This window comes from Corvus kubaryi, unplaced genomic scaffold (assembly GCF_017639235.1).
Source record: "Corvus kubaryi isolate FWS band 111438036 unplaced genomic scaffold, C.kubaryi_AGA036_p1.0 37397, whole genome shotgun sequence".
Taxonomy (NCBI): Eukaryota; Metazoa; Chordata; class Aves; order Passeriformes; family Corvidae; genus Corvus; species Corvus kubaryi.
In genome coordinates, this window is record NW_024581136.1 from 20,285,270 (window position 1) to 20,305,117 (window position 19,848).

The 19,848-nt window shown below is 44.0% G+C and overlaps 2 protein-coding genes across 8 annotated transcripts in view; one reads left to right on the top strand and one right to left on the bottom strand.

Annotated features, from left to right (window-relative positions):
• Nucleotides 1-766: 766 nt before the first annotated feature.
• On the bottom strand, nt 767-6,444 carry SLC66A1 (solute carrier family 66 member 1; the record flags this gene model as incomplete). The annotated part of the gene is given in 7 exon segments (XM_042042400.1): nt 767-1,081; nt 1,975-2,025; nt 2,027-2,071; nt 2,909-3,033; nt 4,313-4,403; nt 4,705-4,834; nt 6,002-6,444. Coding segments are annotated over 7 exon segments (1,095 nt in total), but the record flags the coding sequence as incomplete, so codon positions are not given.
• A 6,650-nt stretch (nt 6,445-13,094) lies between these two features.
• Nucleotides 13,095-19,848, top strand: part of VEPH1 (ventricular zone expressed PH domain containing 1) — a 60,623-nt gene continuing 53,869 nt past the window's right edge. Inside the window, exons 1-2 of one of the 7 annotated variants that reach the window (XM_042042264.1) lie at nt 13,095-13,263; nt 17,422-17,573. The gene's annotated coding sequence lies outside the window, so the exon portion shown is untranslated. Of the gene's footprint in view, nt 13,264-16,682; nt 16,769-17,112; nt 17,574-19,848 lie in introns of those variants that run through there. The other 6 variants (XM_042042265.1, XM_042042271.1, XM_042042267.1 and 3 more) reach the window with 6 other exon arrangements.

Here is a 19,848-nt window from a genome sequence, read left to right on the forward strand (position 1 = left end):
AACAGGCCAGGACCCACAGTGCAGCCTCCCCACCTCAGTGGGGGATTGTGTTCCATGATGCACGTTTTACCCAATCCACAACCAGGGGTTGGAATGACACTGGAATTTCAGGGCCCATCCCGAGGCCAGGGCTGTCTGGTCACTGCTCTGATTGCAGAGCCTTTTGAAATTCCTTTAATCAGAAAGACAACACTGATGCCTGGGAATCATAACTTCTGGAAGAGCTCCAGGTAAAGCTGGTGAAGAACTTGCTTTTAATCTGGAATGGATTAACATAAAATGCCTGAAATCCCTCCTCGTTCCATCCTGGTTTATGGCTCCAGTTCATGGAGTTAAGCTCCAAGATGTTGTCACACACAAACCTTCAATTCTTCCTGCAGGAAAAAAATCCTAAAATCTCCTTTTTATGCTCCTTTAAGTGCAAATCCAAGCTCTGGTAACAAGACAGGTGACTGTAGTGCACAGTCCCAACCCATCCCTGTTTTCCAGGTTTAAAGCCAAGGTAGAGAAGTTTCTCCAAACATTTTGCCTTTAATTTCTTGAGCACAAAATGCCAATGCTCCACCTAGAAAGAGCATGACTAACAATAACTACTACACTGGGCATGAATATATTAAATATAAAATCACCCCAGCATGATGTGCAACCCCTCCCAATTTTTATTGTCTCCAAGTTATAAATTAACCTGTTCAAAGCAGATTTAATGTTTATATTTTCTATAGACTTGCTATTTTTGTAAGAATTATCATTATAGAAAAGGTACAAATTATTGTTCAGCAAGAAGATTTTATTATCAGGTTAGAAGAAATGTGATTTAAAAAAATCCACTTTATTTCTGATCTATTTATTAACAAGCCTGTCCTGAGAATCTTTAGCTGTAATGGGAGAATGATACAAAAATGTCAAGGAACAAAACCCCAAAGCTCCCAACAGGCCATGAAAGGTGGTGAAGAAAGCAGAGAGCCTGGGAGGATTCGGGTTTTTGCATCTTTAGAACAAGCCTCAGTCCACAGGTGCAGTTTCCCATCATGGCCAAGGCAAAGAGCAGGAAAAAGGTACCTTCTGTGCATCTTCTCTGGAACTAAATACAAATTTTATACACAAATCAAAAAAATAACAGCTTTATAAATACAAAGAAATGTTAAAATGTACCCCACAGTACGCAGTTAGAGATAATTTGGGCATTCTGTGATAGAACACATTCAAAAACTTTCAGTCATTCTTGTCCCTGTCTTCCCGGGGCTCTGAATTTCTGAGTTTCAGCACAAACCACTGAAAATTCAGGAACTGTTACAGTCCTTAGGTCTCTGGTTAATGCCATTTTTGTGGGAGTGCAAACAGCAGGGATAATCTGCTTCCAAATGGTAACTAGTTTTTAAGGAATCTGTTGCTGTAGCAGTGTATTTAGTAGATCTTTTTGAAAATACTGTGACGTTCCAGGTAGAGAGAGAATATGAACAGGCTTAGAAATTAATTAGTCACTTCCATAATGAATTAAAATTTCTGCATGTAACTGACAAAGTAAAGCCTTCTACTCTTTTGATGTGCTTGTTGGGTTTTTAAAAATATACTGATAGTGAAGAGGCTGTGGGGAAAAGTAATGGTATCTTGGTGAAAAGGGGCTAAGATTTAAAACTAATTCTAACTTTTATTCCCATGATGGAATAGTTTGGAGACAGAAAAGGGAGGATGCCACTTGCTCACGACAACAATCATACAAAGCAGATTTCCGCTGATAAATCCAGCTGTAAATAATTCCTTCCTCTTCCCCTGCCAATCAATCTTTTTTCCAGGAACCAAAGACCAGCATTTTCCAAAATTCTCATTGGCATTCTCTGAATGGGAAAAAACCTCCATTTTTTTCAGTCGCAAAAGCGAAGTGGGGGTTTGAGTTGAGGAGGGCTCAGTGTGAGGGAGAATCCAACACTGGAAGGAACAGAAAGTTAAATAAACAAGTGCCAAAAACCCACTCACATTTTTATGGAACTGAGGGAATCTGCTGCCCAGGTAAAACACACAGGACACACATGCCACAAATGAAGCCTGACATTTCAATCATATCAGGAGAGCCCTGGAAAAGAAAAGCACATGGATTTTGGCAAGAATGCTCTGAGGCATTTCAGAGGATTAAACTGAGAGTCCACAGGCTGAGTTTGTGGACAGAACTCCTTTCAAGCAGTGCAGTGCAGCTCTTCAGATGACCAAAGAGGGCTAGGAAGGGTTTAATCTTCATCTCACAACAATGCAGATCAAAACTGGTGCCAGGCTTTGGGATATGACACTGATATCAATCCAGTCCTCCTGCTCAAAAAGCCTGGGCACAATAACTCAAACCAAAACTAAAAACTGCAGCTCCAGCCACGAAAAAAAATGAATCATCCTGTCTGGAGAAAGCAAAATACTCATTTTTCACAGTTTAAGAGTTGCTGGTTTTCTCACTCTGGCTGTGTTTTGAAAATAAGCTGCTTCCCTGCTGGGCCATGTTGCTGGATTACAATTATTTCCCTGGCATTAGCAGGAAGGCCATGAAGCTGCTGGAATAGGCTGTGAACTTCCCTGCTGGACTGACAGCAGCAGGTACAATGGTGATTTTCCACTTTTATTGATTTTTGGTGGTCTCCACGTGGATGTTTACAGCATTTCCCACAGGCACAGACACAACATTGATGTTCTGTTAGTTCAGAGCAGTACATCCTCGGGACCCAAAGGACACAACAAGCCCAGGATGCTGGTGAAAGAAGCAATTCTGTAACTTCTTTATTTTGGGATGTGTGGGAAAAACATTCACATACATGATTTCTACATCCTTGTTAAAAAATCCTCCAGGTTTCTTTAAAGCACACAAACTTTTCAAGACACTTCTGGGTGGGATTTTTTTTTTTTTTAATGCAAACAGGTAAGAACTTACATTATTCCTCAGGATTGCTGGACTACGTTCCTGGTTCCCAAGGAGCAGCTGACAGAGGGCAGTGACCCTCAGAGCTCCACACCCCACAATCCAGGCTGTGCCCAAATTCCTCAGGCTGGGACTGCCTGGAATGACACACAAACAAATTAGCTGAAAAATAACATCTGCTGTTGATTTGAGGTCACTTTCTGTTTGCAGTACAAATATGCAAATGTAAAGGTAGAATTTCATGTCTCTTTTTCTTGGCAGCAGTGGAAGTTTCACCTCTTTTTTCTGGGCTCTGTGCCCACCCCTGCTCACTGTTGTAGTACTGATTGTAGCAGTGGAGGAACTGCTGGGGAACCCCTTGGTGGACATTGCTACTGAGAGGAAAGGTTCATTCTCACCTTCTCTCTTACATTATAATTATATATTATACTTTATAATTTATGATTAAATAACAGCTAATAAACAAAACTGCTGAGTAGAATAGAATGCAACTTTTTTCCACACATCTTGATTAAAACCTGCAAAAGCAAGGATATTTGAAATGTGAATGAGTAAAATCTCACTAAGATATTGATGACTATCATGTTGGACCAGGCAGTGGCAGCTCAATGCACCAAAGCCTGGGTCTGTTCCCAGAGGAGGCAGCAGGAAGGAAATCCCTCAGCACTGCCCTATCTCCAAGTTTATTATCAGTTCCATATTGAATCTGCTTTATCCCTATTTAGTCTGTGGGGAGGCATCTGGTTTACTTCAGCTTTTTGTTACCTCTGCTGTACCATGGATTTTCTTTCACATTTTTTTTTAAATTGATGAGTTAATGGTTTTGATTTGATACAATATGAAGAGAGCTGTCTTCCATTTCAGACAAAACAGTAGTCCATGGGCAGGCTGAACATTCCAACCACTGCCAGGATTTTCTCAAGCACAACTCCAATAATTTCATTCCCTGGAATATGTGTTTTTAAATGCAGATATTGAAACAGGACACATGAAGATGTCAACATATTTTATGCTATAAGCAAATAAAGCCCAGTTTCAATCAACGGGGAGGAAACCAACTGAACTCCACAAAGAAATAAGGCTGGGTTTCAACTCCCACATATTTCCACAAAAACCATGGAATTGGTTAAAATATGGAACCAGATTCCACAAACCTATTGCATTTTTTATGTCTGTATCAACTGAAAGTACTCCATGGAAAATATTCACAGATGTGTGTGGGTCAGAAGCAAGAAGGAAGGGAAAACGGGAGGCAATAGGGAAAACAGGAGGCAACAGGTCCCAGAACTCCAGAATTTGTACACTCTATTTCTTGATCCCTCTGGAAAAAAAAAAAAAATTAAATGCTGTAGGAAAATCTCTCAGTAAAGTCTGTACTACATCATGGAGAACATTTTAATTGCTGTAAAAACTTACCTTTTGTCACCTTCTGATTCTTGAGCTTACAGTAAACAAATTGTGAAATCATAATTAGATCCTTGTTCACATAAAAAGCAGCAGTGACAATCTGAAAGAGAAGAGACATTTGCTTGTTCAGTAGGCAAATAGTTTGAAATACTTCAACTGCATGGAAATGCTGCTTCATAATCACAATGTGAATGACAAACACCAAATCACTGCCAGAAATAAACATCAGTGTAAATATTTGTGCAATTATGACTTGGTTTATAGATGGCAGATCAGTGAACTGAATACAAAACTCTTCTCTCTCCCAGTGTGTATTTGGCTGAGCAATGTTAGGTTATCCCAAAGTCTAAAGGGACAGTTCTAAAAGGATAAGTGAAAAAGCAGGAATATTAACAGATCACCTGGACTGGCAACTGGTTTGTTAAAAAGCAGCCTAGGAAACTGGTCAGGTCTCCAGCCACCCAGCACAGCAGGAACGCTCAGGACAGTGCTTGGTCCACTCTCCCACTCTGGCAGGACATGTGAATTTGACTGGAACAAATTCCAGAAGGAATCATAAAAGAGTGTAAGCAGAACAAGGTTTAATAACTCAGAAGTTTTTTTCAAAATAAAGAAAGATGAAAGCTGCAGCCACAGGGACCTCCCACAGCAATCCCCCCCTCACCTTTGGAAGAACTTGGCATCACCACAGCTCAGCCGGTCCTACCCCAAGTGACAAAGGCACAAACCACAAGCTCCTCACTGCCTCATGTGCTCCCTTTAGTGACCTGCACTGAAACACCATTTTGTTGTGACCAGAACTACATCACAAGCATTTGACACTCACCTGCTGTAAATACCAGCCTTTCAGTTACTGAGATAAGAAAACCCTCTGTTGGTTTAACACAGAAGGGCTCACAACTCCACGTAAGCTTATTAATTGGAGAGCTGTGACTGACAATGAGGACTAGGGAGCAGTCCCAAACCTGCGCCCACTGGACATATCTTGCTGAATTCCATGCTCACAAACATGACAGTTTTAATGTAAAGCCCCTCTCCAATTAATATTTCAGCTCACATTTCTGCAGCTCAACAGCTGAGCAAGCATGGTTTTATTTCACTTGATTTCCACAGCCCTTTTACCAGGTCAGTAAATTATATCCCCCTTATAGGGACAGACTTTGGAGTCAATCCCATTCTTTTCCAGGCATTTTTAGCTGCTGAGATCATTCCCACTTTTCCTTTGTCATCTCCTACCTGCATGTCTGAAACCTGAACCCAGTGACAAAGTGATTCAGCACTGTGCAAGTGCCAACTCCAGTGCTGCTCCTGACCTTTTCCCAACCCAAACTGAATTGGCAGGACAGGACTGGTGGGAGAGCATGGGATTTATATAAACCTTGAGCCAGCTTGTGCTGCAAGTGCACACACAACTCAGGGTGGAGAAGATAAGAGAGGAAAGGTGATTTATTCTCATTTGCTCTAAGTGGCAGAGATTAGTGTCAAGTCAGTACAACAGCACAGTACATCAAGCTCATTTGTCAACCACCAAATATTTTTGCAAACATGAACAACATGCTTCTTTCTCTGGCATATTATTCTATCTGTATTATGCAGATAGAGGAACATATCCAAGATAAAATTTAAAAAAAAAAAAAGAAAAAAGGCAGCTTTTGCAAAAGGCTTCAGGCAAGATTACTCATGTTTGAGTCTGAGAACTGATTAAGACTTTCAACTTAGGGGAGTGCAGCAAGCAGCAAGCAGACAATGGAAATGAGCCCTGTGACAACACTCCAGCACTCCCACACAGCCCTGGCACATTCTTCCAGGAGGTGCCAAATCCAGGGCGCTCCATTCCTGCACCATCTCCTGTTCTCTGCTGGGCAGATACTGAGAGTGTGTGCATGCAGCTGAGGAGCCACCACTCCTGCATGGAGATCCAACCCCAGAAGTTGATTCCTGCCTCCATTCCCAGCCCGTACAAATCCCCAAATCCGGTTACGGATGCTGAACATCCTCTGTGCAAAGCCCTGTGCATCCAGACAGATGCAGCAGCTCCCAGTCAGCCCCAATCTCCTACAGAAACCTGCCAAATTCCAGGGGATAAATACAGCCACTGTGAATGAGGCATTACCCACACAATGCTCATTCCTATTCACTGATTACAGACACGAGTTGGACTTCCAAGAAAGAAAAATACTTTGTGGATCCAATATGTGACACTCCAAATGTATCACTGCAGCATTTTAGTCTGAGCTGTGTTGGATGAGGCTGTCAGTGACACTGAGGGAGCAGAAATCTGCTACCGGATAAGCTAAACCAAGGAACTTATTGGAATTTAAGACCCAAATTCTGATTTTTCATGTTCAATGTGATGCTAATAAAGTCACAGTACTTTTCTTAGAGGTGCTCACCCAGATTCTGAACACGCTACTCACTCTTAAAAAACATGCTTATATAAAATATTTATCTATTTGTTGGTTCCATGCAATTAATTTGAAGATAATGCTATGAACAACAAGTAATTTATGACTCAGATTCCAGGTGAGCTTCAGAGTCTACTAAAATCCACCCAGGCTAATCAGTGACTCGACACAGTGTCACACAGTTTGTGTTATTTAACATGCCACAGGAAACATGGGAAGCATAAAAAACTTGCAGAAGGCAAATGCAGGGTGATCCTGCCCCCAAAATTCCCCAAATGATGCCATCATGATGCATCAAACTATTCAATTCTTGAAAAAGATTCCAAGTTCGTTTTCACAGAGCATCATTCTCTGTAAAATTGGGACTTACTTTGCTCGTTGGCCAGAAACTCCTTTTTCTTTCCACGAGACTTCAGGTTTTTGTGGCTTTAAATGCTGGAACAAGTTTCCTGCAGGAACTGGCTGCCTCTCCAGAGAACTGTCATCATTGGACCTAAACCAATTAAACAGTAAAAATACAGCATACATTTATACACTGAGAAATCACCTGAGCCTGGAGGATATATTCAGTTTATTCTGCTTATACCGGGGAAGTTATTAGACTTTGTAGCCATCTTTGAAAATAACTTTTAAAGTTAAAAAAAAATGTTGCCAGTAGTAATTCAAGTATTTTTTATCCCATTCTGGCACTGTGCAGCTGAGCAGACTCACTAAAATGGGACATGGTATTTAAATTTGATTTTTTGGGTTGTTATTATTCAATATTTATGCAGCAGAATATTTGTGTTGCCAGTCCCTAAGACTATAATTTTGGTATTACAAAAATTGCTACTCTTCTTAAATCCCTGGCAAAATATCCTGTCCCAGGAAGAGTAAACCCAGGAATTCCACATGAAAAGAGGATAGGGAGACTGCCAGAACATTTCTTTGCTTCCTGTAGTATTGAAGTTGTCAGTGATGAGAAAAGCATGGAATGGTTTGGCTTGGAAGGGACCTTAAAGATCATCCAGTTCCAACCCCCAAATAATAAAATTATATTAAAAATGGTTTATGTTCCTATAATAATTATTTGCCTGCAACCTCATATTCTTTCTTAGATTGCTGCCTAAATACTGGTTACTTCCATTTGGAAAAGTTCCAGGGAAGGTGTGAACTTGGATCCTTGGCATCATCCCTTTCTGCAAAGGTTTAGTGCTTCTCCAGCTACAAATAAAACTGTTGTGGCCCAAGACATTTAGGAATAAGGAATCAGTAACCTGAGCCTCTTGTTTGGACACTTCTTCTCATTTAATATCTTACTCTGGACTAAGTAAACAGAAACAGACAATGGTTTAGAAGTGAAATTCACTTGCTTAGGAAAAGCCTCTCAGTGCAGACAAGAAAAAGCAAGTTTTCCCTGGAATTTGGGAGCTTTGCCACAGCTCCTCTGCCTCTCCAGCTGCTGTGAACACATCCCTGTGCTCCGGATGTCAAATAACCAGAACTGCAAGTGATGTATGAGGATGTCAGATGTGTGTTTGGCTGATGTGCAAGTTCTTTAAACTGCGGTTACAAACAGCTCAAACCCCAAAAGGGATTCATTTGTACAGTGTTCATCATTTAATTCCTGCTAGGGAAGGAAAAGGTGGAGCTGGGCTATGGAGTAACCAGGGCTTCTGCAAGCATGTCCCAGTATTAACCTGGTCACTGGATTTTGGCTTAAACTGTTCTCTGAAAGCATTTTAGACACTACTGGTTGCGAATTCTGCTCGGCCAGATTTCACCTGGGAACCAAGGCCAGTTCCCAGAGAACAATCCCAGTTTACCTTCACCTGGGACAGTGGAAGGTGTCCGTGCCCATGGCAGTGCTGGAACGGGATGAGCTTTAAGCTCCCTTCGAACCCAAACCAGCCCGGGTTCTTTGCGTCTGTGCTCTATGATTTTATGGTCTTATTAACAATAATAAACCAAACAACAAAACTGAAGGAAGCGCCTTTCAGGAGAGCCCAGCATCCCACGCCGGGGAGCCGCATCCCTGCGGGAACGGGGGTGCCGGGGCTGCTGTTCCCCTTTTCCCTACGGAGCCGGGCAGCGCCGGCGGTCCTCGGGGGAGCCACGGGATCGGGGGAGGCAGGACACGGCAATAACAACCGGGAACGGCGTCGGGAGAGGCCCCGGGCACCGGGAGCGAGGGACACGGGCCCGAGCGGGGCCGGCACCGACCTGGAGGGCTGCGGTTGCTGCTCCGGGATCCGGCGGGCTCGCCTCGAGGGAAACCCTGCGGGCGGGGAGGGAGACAGGGGAGCACCGGGAGGAGCGGGAAAAGCGGGATAGCTGGGATGCCCGGGACAGCCGGGATGCCCCGAGCAGCACGATCCCCGCCGCCCCTCCCCTTCCCTGCCCTCCCCTCCCTCCCCTTCCCTGCCCGCTCGCCGCCATCGCCTCAGAGCGCGGGCCCGGGGCGCCCCCTGCGGGCGGGCGGGCGGCGCTGCGGCCTCAGCGCCTGAGGGCCGGGAGCCGCCGGGAGCGCAGCGGCTCTGGGGCCCTTCAGCCCAAACACCCCGCGAGCCTGGGGTTTGATCCCTGAATCCCAGCCTGGGGAAGGCTGGAAGGGCCCGCAGCGGGTCATCTGCTCCCAGGGTCCAGAGGTGCCTCCCAAAGCTGGGAAGAGGGGCAGGAACACCCCCTGACCTGCTGGAAGTGCAAGAGCATCAGGAGACCTTCCCGCTGCGGCACCAGCACCCACCTGCTCGCCTAAACACATTTTAATCTGATCGAGAAAGACCACAATACAAAGAATTCCAATTAACAACCCTGGGATCTTTGTAGGGATTTTTGCCATTTTAGAACCATAGAATGGTTTGGGTTGGAAGGAGCTTAAAGCTCATCCCATCCCACCCCTGCCATGGGCAGGGACACCTCCCACTGTCCCAGGCTGCTCCAAGCCCCAATGTCCAGCCTGGCCTTGGGCACTGCCAGGGATCCAGGGGCAGCCACAGCTGCTCTGGGCACCCTGTGCCAGGGCCTGCCCACGCTCGCAGGGAAGAATTTTTCCCTAAATCCCATCTAACCCTGCCCACCTTCTGCTCAAGGCCATTCCCCCTTGTCCTATCACTCCAGGCCCTTGTGAAACCCCTCCAGCCTCTTTGCAAGCCCTCTTTAGGTCCTGGAAAGCCGGACATGAATATTTTAGAATATTTTGATAGGGAAGAGTGCTGTATAATTTACTGCATTTTTAATAGAGTTTTACTTTTTATTCTCATACAGGCTCATCATGTCAGTGGTTGCTGCAGCCTAGCTAATTAACACAGGGCTGGGAGAATGATTAAAGGCAGGCTCTGGGTATCTGCATTGTTCCAGTTTAATTGCTGCTCAGGCAATGATTCAGTGTTGGTTTTGGCAGTGGAGCTGCATTTGTCTGGCTCGGTGAAATTCCCTGTTATGTCCATGACACTCATCTGTTGGGGATGGGCAAAAGCAGGAGGATTTGTAACAGTGTTAGAGGCAGGCTTGTGGAAGGAATAGGTTTTGTTATGTGGGGAAGACCGGGCTGGAGTGGAAGGTGTCCCCTCCATCCCAAGCACTCCAGGATTCTGTGGCTGTAGGAGGGGAGCTCCTGGATGGGCCCTTCATACAAGCACACTGTCCTACCAGCCTGAATCCCTGTTTCCTTTGGATCTGTGCTGTAGCCTTGCTCACAGCTCCTCTTTCTCACCTTCTCCCCTTTTGTTCCTGAACATTTAAAAACCCATGTTAATCATAGGGGGGGAATAAGCAAAAAAAGTAATTTATATGTAGAAAAACACTGTAAAGATATCTCCAAAAGCCTTCCAGAGACTAAAAAAAGCTTTCAGAAACAGAGGTTGAGATTCCTAGGTTTATCCAGGCTTGTTGGTGTCCCTGTTCTTGAATAAACACATCTTGGATGTCACAAGCTGCATTTCATGACACTCCCTTAAAAAAGAAGTGACTGAAGAGAGGATAATATGGAAGACAGCCAATTACTCCATAAATGTAAACGGTATTAAAAGTGGTGTATAACATTATATATTTATGGCTACAATTTTGTTCTGCTGTCACATAACAAAATGAATAATGCATCAGTCCAAGAACTTGTCATTAAGTGAATTTCTTTGTTGCCTTGCTATTAAAAGATAAAACCCCTTGGTGTGTGTATACGCGTGACATTAACCCTTTTCTGGGAGCAAAATGTAGGCTGGGTGAAGGCACTGTTAGAGTGGAAAATTGAAGTAGATTTTATCATTTTACAGGTGAAATAATGTTAGTGATATTCATCAGAGGGATTTGAAGACATTCAGGAAGGAGTTTTCTGTTGATGAGAGGAGATAAATGCACTTCACTTCTAAAAGACAAACAGCTCAGTACAAGAAGGACAGGGACGCACTGAATCCAGGCGAGAGCCATGAAAATGGCTCAAAATCCAGCTGGAGGTGGCCCTGACCACCCTGCTGGGCTTGGACTTGATGATCACTGCAGGCACCTTCTAATCTCAATCCCATTCTAAGAGATGGGACATTGAATAATTAAAAAGATGAACTCTTACTCCTATGAAGAATCTGCTGAACTGAGATCTGGTGCCTCCTAAAAACATCTCTGAACTTCATGGTTTCCACCTCCAGTTCCTGTGGGTTTCCATCTCTTTTCCCTGTTGTCTTCCTTTAATCCTTGTCCTCCCGAGGAGAGAGGGGAACATCTATTTACAGCCTGATAAGGGAGCCTAAAGGGCCAATCCAACTCCTGATTAGGAGAAAATTGCCTTTATGGTTAAAGTCAGTTAAACTGGATCTGGAATTTCAGGCCCCAGCTGAAATCCTCGTCCTGTCCCGTGAGTCCTGCTGACAAAAAGGAAACCCTAATGCAGTTAGATGAGGGTGGAACAGTTTTGGTGTTGAGCCTTCAGACTCCTCCATGTAGATACACGTGATAAGTTTGCACCTCTCAAAAGTAAGATTAAACTTCTCTGAAATACCATTTATCTCAGAATGCATTAATCTGATTTTTTTTCTATTTTCTCCTATTTCTCCCTAACGTAATTGACAGCAAAATTGAATCGGTTTCCTACTGAGTTGGACTTGAAAGGTGAACACTGAATTTTCTATTACTTGGTTTTAATGCAATGTGTACACCTCACGATTTGATAAATTCAGACCTGCTGGGGAAAAGCCAGGAACCACATTTTGGACACAAAGGATCAGATCTTGTTTTATTTCGCAGGAACTATTGGTTAAATTTTGAAGTTATGAGAGAAAAATGGTTTCTCTGCGAAATGTGTTGAAAATTCAGGGAAGTGGTTTCTCAAGAGGTTCTCAGATTAGGGAGGATGTTGTAGGAAAAACAAAACAGATACAGTGATACCACCCAAAAAACCCCAAAACAACCACCCCACAAACAAACCCAAACTAATAAAACCCCCCAAAACCACAGAGAAACTGAGGAAATGAAATCTTTGTGAGAATGGCTCAGGAAAAGGATGGGACAACATGAGGAGAGCGAGAAAGAGATGAAAAGAAAGAGATGTTTGTTCAAAAGGAGACGTTTGAGAGAGCAATCAGTCATTAATCCAAACACCAGGACAAACCAGTGATCTGGTGTCCTCTGTTCCTAATGGAGCACAGAAAAGTCTCTGGCTAATGAGTAATTTCCTAATTGTGGAGTGTTGAAAAGCTTTGCTTAGGGAAGCAACATCAGGACAAACATCAGGTGAGCCTAGACCTGACAGCTCTTGCCTCAACAGGTTTGGTAACCTCGAGGATGTTCCAATCCAGCATTCCTACGGTTTCATGCTCATTTATTTATACAAAGACTTCCTTCTATAAATCTAGTGAACAAAACTTTGCCTGCCAAGCCACTTCCACATCAGTGCTAATATTAATTAATTTAAATCACTTTTCCCATGAGGTGCTACCTCTCTTCTATTTTCCCTGCCTGCTTTCCTTAAGCTCCCAAGCAACTGCTGCTGCTTAGCCCTGCTGCCATTGTGAAATGAGGTGCTGGTGGCAGCGTGTTCCCCTTTCAAAGCCCTCTGAGCTTCAGCATTAACGATGGAAAGCTTATTAAGCATCTGGGCAGATGTTTTAGGGTTTTTAGTGAGGCATCTCTCCGCAGCCAGGAGGAGAACCTGTGCACAAGCAAGGTGTGAGCACCTTGCGGAGCAGGCACCGCTTCTCTCCTGTGTAAATCAGCACAAATCCCTGTGTTAATTTTCACTGCTATGGATTATCTGGTTTCATTAGCAGCTTCAGAGGCTGGGTGATTAATATTAATAATCCCTGTTAGCCTATAGACTTAATTAGGGTGAGAAGCAGCTGGATGCCGTGCGGAACCAGCCCTGGCTCCAGACGCGGTGTCTCTGCCCTGATTGCTGAGCTCTTAACTGGGGGCAGCTGGGAACAGCACGTCCTCACGGTTACTTATCAATACCGCTCCTCCATCCTGCTTCCAGGACCCTTTTAAAGGCTTCTGGCTCCTAACCAGGACCTGGCAGCGTGGTTGGAGCAGTCTTTGTAGTCAGGCGGGTTTTCCTCTGTGTGGGAGTAGCTGCCTTTGCTCTCCTGGGTAAGTTTTCCTCGCTGCTGCTCTCGGGGACAGAACACGAGGGTTCCTTGGGTTGTTAGCAGCTTCATTCACTTGTCGTGGCTCTCCTTAAAAAAAAGAACCTGTGCGAGCCGAATGCGGCTTTTGCCCCCTTGGGGCATTAGCAAGTAGGCAAACCCTACAGGAATGTTAGAGTGAAAAGTGCAGCGGAGCTGCTAAAGGGCTCCTCAACTTGCAGAGCTGCAGCTCCAGTGGCACCGACCCAGCACTCGATATTGGGTCGGGCTCAGGGTCTGAAACCCCGGCGGCAGCGGAGTTATGCAGCTCAATTAGCACAGTTCATAAACTATGCAGCTCAATTAAGGAAGCCCTCTGTCCGTGGAAAGTAAAGCCAGTGGACTGAGATGCCTGAAGTAATAAAATACGCGGTTCAGTGGGAAAATGATGCAGGTGGCTGATGAAAATGTTACCTGAGATGTGAATGTGTGTGGGGATGTAAAAATGAGGCTGGGTGCGTTTGGGTTTGTCCAAAGAGAGGCTGAGGTGACTTTTTTTGTTGCTTGTATTTTGGAGACATCTCTGAACCTGCAGTGGTTATAAAGAAATGAGGATGCAAAGTTTCCCTGTTTGTGATAAACTTTATCACCACGATGGCGCAGCAGGTGTTGGGTTTGTGATGCAGGTGAGTCTTTGGAGAAGGGCAGCTGTTAATGAGCTCTGAGCGTTGTACGAGACAATACCCACCTGCGAACCTCCCTAAACAGCAGTGCCAGGGCTCGGCAGGGGCTGGCTCCTCCCGGACCTGGGTCATAACCCCAGAGTTTTATTCAGGGAAAACCTCTTTTAATTTTGGCAGGAGCTGTGACTGTGCCTGGTACATAGTAACTTCAGAAATAAGCAAGACTTGGTATGGAAAAAAATCAGAGTTGTTGCCCAGAGAGGCTGTGGATTTCCCATCCCTGGAAGTGTCTAAGGCCAGGTTGGAGCAGCCTGGGATAGTGGAATGTGTCCCTGCCCATGGCAAGGGTGGTACTGGATGAGCTTTAAGGTTGCACTTCAACCTAACTTATGCCATGTTCTATGACTCTAAAACAGCTTTAGCAATAAATACAAAATTTGATTGAAATATGAAGTTGGCATGTAACACTTCTTATTTGGCTGTGGTTACAATCCTGAATAATGCACTTAGTGTATAAAACTGTGCAAATACACTGAATCTTGGGCTACTGCTAGTCAAACACATGGCCCAGAAATGCTTCTTGTTCCCTTCTTCATAAAAGTCTGTGGCATTATCTCCTTTTCTATCTGGGGCAGCATAAGGTAAAAGCACAAAATACTTCCTGGGAGGATAAAGGACTTCAGATCCTTGTAGGGACAATGAGAATCTCTCCATTAATTTCAGTGGGCTTTTGAGAAGCTCTGGTATTTTTTAGAGTTAAATGCTTCATCCTCTCTGGGATGGAAAGACCAAGATGTGTTTTCTGAAGAGAAGAAAAATCAAACCCAAGCTGTGTATCTCCTGTTATGATAGAGGAAATATAGCATCCAGTTCTACAAAATTCTTGGATGAAATTCCTGATATGTCTGTAAAAGATGTGAATTAGCTGTGCATTAGTGATGTTTAGGGTGTGGGATAAAGACCTTGCTTACAAGGGAAACCTTTACACTGTCCTAAAGATGTTTGTGCCCTGGCTGGTTCCATCAGAATCAGGGGAATGTTGCCTGATTTTAAAAATGAGTAGATTAGGGGAACATTCAAGGGTGTCCTGCTTGGCCAGCCTTGGAGTGCACATATTTAAAGGCCATTAATAGGTGGTGCCCTGTCCTGGATCTGTCCCCTGCCGAGGCCACCCCGGTGCAGAGCAGGATTTGAAAATCATTATTTATCCTATCCCGGATTTCAGCCTCAAACCCAGACAATTATTAGCCAAACTGAAACCCTTTGGAGGTGTGATGCGTGAGTCCTGCACAATTCTCCCTGGTTTTCCATGGCTGATTCCTGGCGTACAACAGGATTTTGCTGTCAGGACAGGCTGCAGGGACATAAACATGATTTTTGCCATTAGCCTTTTATGTTGGGAGGGGAGTGGGTCCTTACAAAAACCCAAAATTAAAGAGACTCCAGCCTGACTGTGAACTTAATAGAGCTATCAACCCCCCCTCTGTTGTTATACAACAATTGTTAATTATTTACAAGCAAACTTCTGCAAGATGGTACTGTAGCTGTCAGCATTGTCATTATTAAAATTAAAATATTTTGTCTGGGTGGAAGATAACATGACTCATTTTGGTGAAATGTAATGCATATGGAATATTCTGTTGCTTTTCCCCAATTAGTTGGAGGGAGAACAATAGCCTGTCTCTTCCCTAACAAGATGTTTGTTTTTAAAAGTCTAACAAAATAAATATTTTCAGGGCTTTGCTGAAAAAGGGCGTCATTCACTGTAGCTGTTATAATAAAAGTTAAAACCAATTTATTTTTTTCCAGGATGGGGGGAAAACCTATTTTCATAATGTAAATTTTTTTTTTTCAGCTGGTGAAAGATGTGTATGAACCTTTTTGCTTTATTGCCACAATATCTTGGTTTGTCCTATTGTTACAGCAAAGACTGTAAAGCTCATCTTGTTCCACCCCCTGTCATGAGCACCTTCCACTATCCCAGGCTGCTCCCAGCCAAATCCAACCTTGCCTTGAACTCTTCCAGGGATGGGGAATCTGTGATCTCTGGGTGATTTTTGTTGCTATTAGAAATCAAAACTAGGTTCCTAGTGAGCAAAGGAACCTCTGAATTCCTGCTGTACCATGAATAAAGTAGTTATCAGATGCAGAAATAAAATCCAACCCCCTGTCTGTGCTCTCCTAGTCAGACCACCCTGCGCTGTGAAATTTATTGTATTAAAATCTTTTTATAAAAATTATTTTCAGAATAAGAATATTTCTGTTCTGCCATCATCTCACAAGCTTTACAGTCTCAGAGGAGTGGGAGAGAAGCCAGCTGTGTTCTTCATGTCCTTCCTGAGCTAAAAGGAAGATGCAGGGAACATACAATTGCATTTCCCTTAAAAAACAACAACAACTTTAACATCGTTAAAAGAATTGTGTTCACCCCCCATTAATTTTGTATTTGATTGCCCAGGCTGTGGTGCAATGAACAGGAGCAACAAAGCCATTAGGAGGAATTGCCATCAAAATCAAGGACCTGTATGACTGAATGTGGATTCTGGGGAGCAGGTTTTTTTAAAAACTATAATTTATAAACTCCTTCAGTGTTGCAAAAGCCCTAACAAGAGTCGTACAAATGTTTCTACTCATTATCTTTGGGCAAACAGGCTTTCCTTTCTCCCAGCAGCTGCCCAAGGGTGCTTGACCTTACACTTGGCTGTTCCCAGTTGGTTCCTTTGCTATTTCTTTGGCTGTTATTAGAAAAACGTCCTTGCTGGGACACTCCCAGTGGGGGTTTGCTCCTGTGCTCTCCCAGGAGAGGAGGACACAGCCTGGCTTGGATCCATGGGGTCGGCCTGTAGGGTAGGTTTTAGTTAAGCTTGACTTGGTGGGAATCTGGAATGCATTTATCAGAGGGAGGTTAAGGGGAAGAGTATGGACATGCTTAAAGTGGAAGGATCAGGCGTGTGTGTGGAATGCCTCTGGAATGCTTTGGGAACCATTTCTGTTGCAGCTGCCAGGCTCTGGAGGTGCTCAGGTACGCCCTGGGCACGGGTCCCACCTGGGCAGCTCCCTTTGGAAGGGCTGGCTGAAGCTCAGGGGTTGGTGAGATGCCACAAGTGTCAGCTGAAAGGCTGCATTTCCTCAGTGTCCTGCTCTCCCTTGACTTTCCTTTTGGCTAAAGCTCCTCCAGAGGCACTGACAGGCTCCAGCCTCTGAGAAGAGGCCCCATAAGTAATATTAACTTCTGCGATTTCCTTGTTACTCTTAAGCAGGTTATTAATTAACTGAATGTAACCACTGGCTGTTGATAATTCCTTTTAACTAATTCAAATTCCGTATCGAGCTGGGAGCATTTTCACTTGAGCTGCTGCCCAAGTTAAGCTGGGTGAGGAATTATTCCTGATGTGTTTTCCAGTGCCGGAGTCGGGGCAAAGGGAGAGAAGATATTTGTTTGCTTGATTCCACATGACAACTCCAGGGTAACTGAACAGACTGTACGGTTGGGTTGACAGGGCTGAGCACCCGCCAGCAGCCTCACTCACATACCAGAGCCAGGGGGATGGAAGGGGCACCGGCAGCTGGGATGGAGCCGATCCGAATTCCTCTAAAGAGCGCCAATTTGCCATCAATTATTCATGTTTTTCTGAGGTCTCGCTTCTGAGAGGTATGAATAACTTAAATATGTGTTCATGTACCAGTTTGAATAATGAATAAATTACTGTGAGGAGAGGAGTTGAGGAGCAGGGCTGAGTGTTAAATAATGGAGGAGGTTTTGGAGGGAATGTAGTTGTTAACGGTGTGGCTGTTCCTGGTTTTCTCAGACTGCAGGAGCTGTACTTATTAGATGTAGAAATGTATTACAGTGATGCCCATGAGAAGTGGTGTGAGCTGGCTGGAAGTGCCAGGGAAGGAAAAAAGCAGTGTCTGTGTGTGGGACATGCACCTGCAGCACTCCTGGATCCTCCTGGGGCTCAGCTGTTTCCTTCCCCTTGCTGTGCTCAGGGGGCACTTTGTGCCTGGGCTGCAGAATTAAAGCCTTGCTTTAAGGGAGCTCTGGCAGACTGGGGAGCTGCTGCTCCTATTAAATCACGAGCTGGAGAGACACTGGGGTGGATTGCCAGGTACCTGGGAGGAACTTCAGGACATTCAGTTCTTCTCTGGTGACTGCTGTTTCAGGAGACTTTGAGGTTCAATGATTTTTGCATTTATTTACTGCTCCAGTCCAATATTCCCTTCCAGAGTGGCATTTTTCATGACAGGGTTCCTGTATTCCAACCCTGTGGTCCCTCATGCTCTGCCCCATTTCCTCCTTCACTCTCTTTAGATAGAAATTCACATTATTCGCCTTGTAAAATTTTAAACCAAATTCTTTTTCTGTAACATCACTGCAGTCTTGAAAATAAGTCACAGATCTAAAAGCTCGTTAAGCAACCCTTGCAAATGAGCAGCTTTTGACGGCATCATTGTGACAATGATGGAATTGGTGTTTGTTATGAAGCAATTTATTCCATCTTAGCACTGTGTTGAGTTTAGCCTAATATTTTAATATTATGGGGTCATTTAAACATGGAATTTTTACAAATCTGCCTTACTGATGTTAAAAATGCTAAGTCTTATGAAGTGTTATACAAAGCATCAGTGTGTGCTGAAACAGCAGCCAAATATGGTTTCTTATAGACTGAAAATCAGAGAGAACTGTCTTGACAGCACCCAGATTATCAAGTAATTTATTTATATAAAAAATTGATCAAGCTGTCTGTTTGCAGCAGCAGAAGCTGGCAAGTTCTTAAGTACATTCTTACCCCTCTGCAGCAGTGGGCTCTGCATGGGTTGTGCAGCCAAAGTTGCCTTGGAGTTGTGTGAGATCTGGTTCACCTCAAGCTGTTTCTGACCCATCAAACCCTCTGATTAAACCAGCTCATCACAGGGGAGAACATTCCCACATCTGGCAGGACCCTGAACTGCCTGCAGGCTGTGGGCAGTGGCACAGCCCTGGAATTCTGGTAGGAGAGATCTCTTAAAAGGCTCTGTAATTCCTGATGGTCCTGCAGTGGCCTCCACAGGGACACAGGTTCCTTGGGTACAAGAGCTGGATGCTGAGAGCAGGTCAGCTCCCAGCACTGCAGCAAGGTGTTTCATTAGTAAAAACCAGTTTTAACCCCAGCCTAATTAACAGACTTCATAATTTATCGTTTCATCATCTGGTCCAGCTCAGCATCCATGGGATTTCAAGGGATGTGAAGTGTGGAAACCTGTCCTGACAGAAAAAAAGAGAGAGGCTTGTAGGAAACAATGGTTGTCTTGTGCGAAGATTTTAAATATATGCAGCTGATCCCATGGGAACTGCTGTAGTCTATTCATCCTGTGTGAAAATGATGCTCTCTCAATATAATCTTTAATCCTTTTCTTTCACTGAAAAATGTGAGGACTTTATTTCCAAGTTTTGAAAGAATGCTCTGTTTTAGGGAGCAAATGCTTTCCAAGCATAAAAATAAAATAAATTGTTATTAGTGCAACACAGAGGGGGAAGATTCTCTGAAATCTCTTGTAATATTCCATCCATGAATTGCATATGTAGATGTTCTTGGAAAATGTATCCAGGCTTTTTTTTTTACCCTGGGCGGGTGCAGGGGGGAAGGAAGTATCCAGCAGTCTTGGCAATATTGCAAACTTCTATAGCTCTTTGAGACTGAAATTCCACAAAAGTTCTTCTTGTAAGATGGGGAAGAGGAATTTCAACAGAAGGAAATTCTACCTGAAATTCAAAGTTTTCTTTGAAGGTAATTGTAATCCTCCTGCTATTCATGAAAAAGGAACATAAAAGTAAATATGCAGTTGTTGCAAACGTCTATCCCCAGTTGCAAACGTCTATCCCCAGTTGCAAACGTCTATCCCCAGTTGCAAACGTCTATCCCCAGTTGCAAACGTCTATCCCCAGT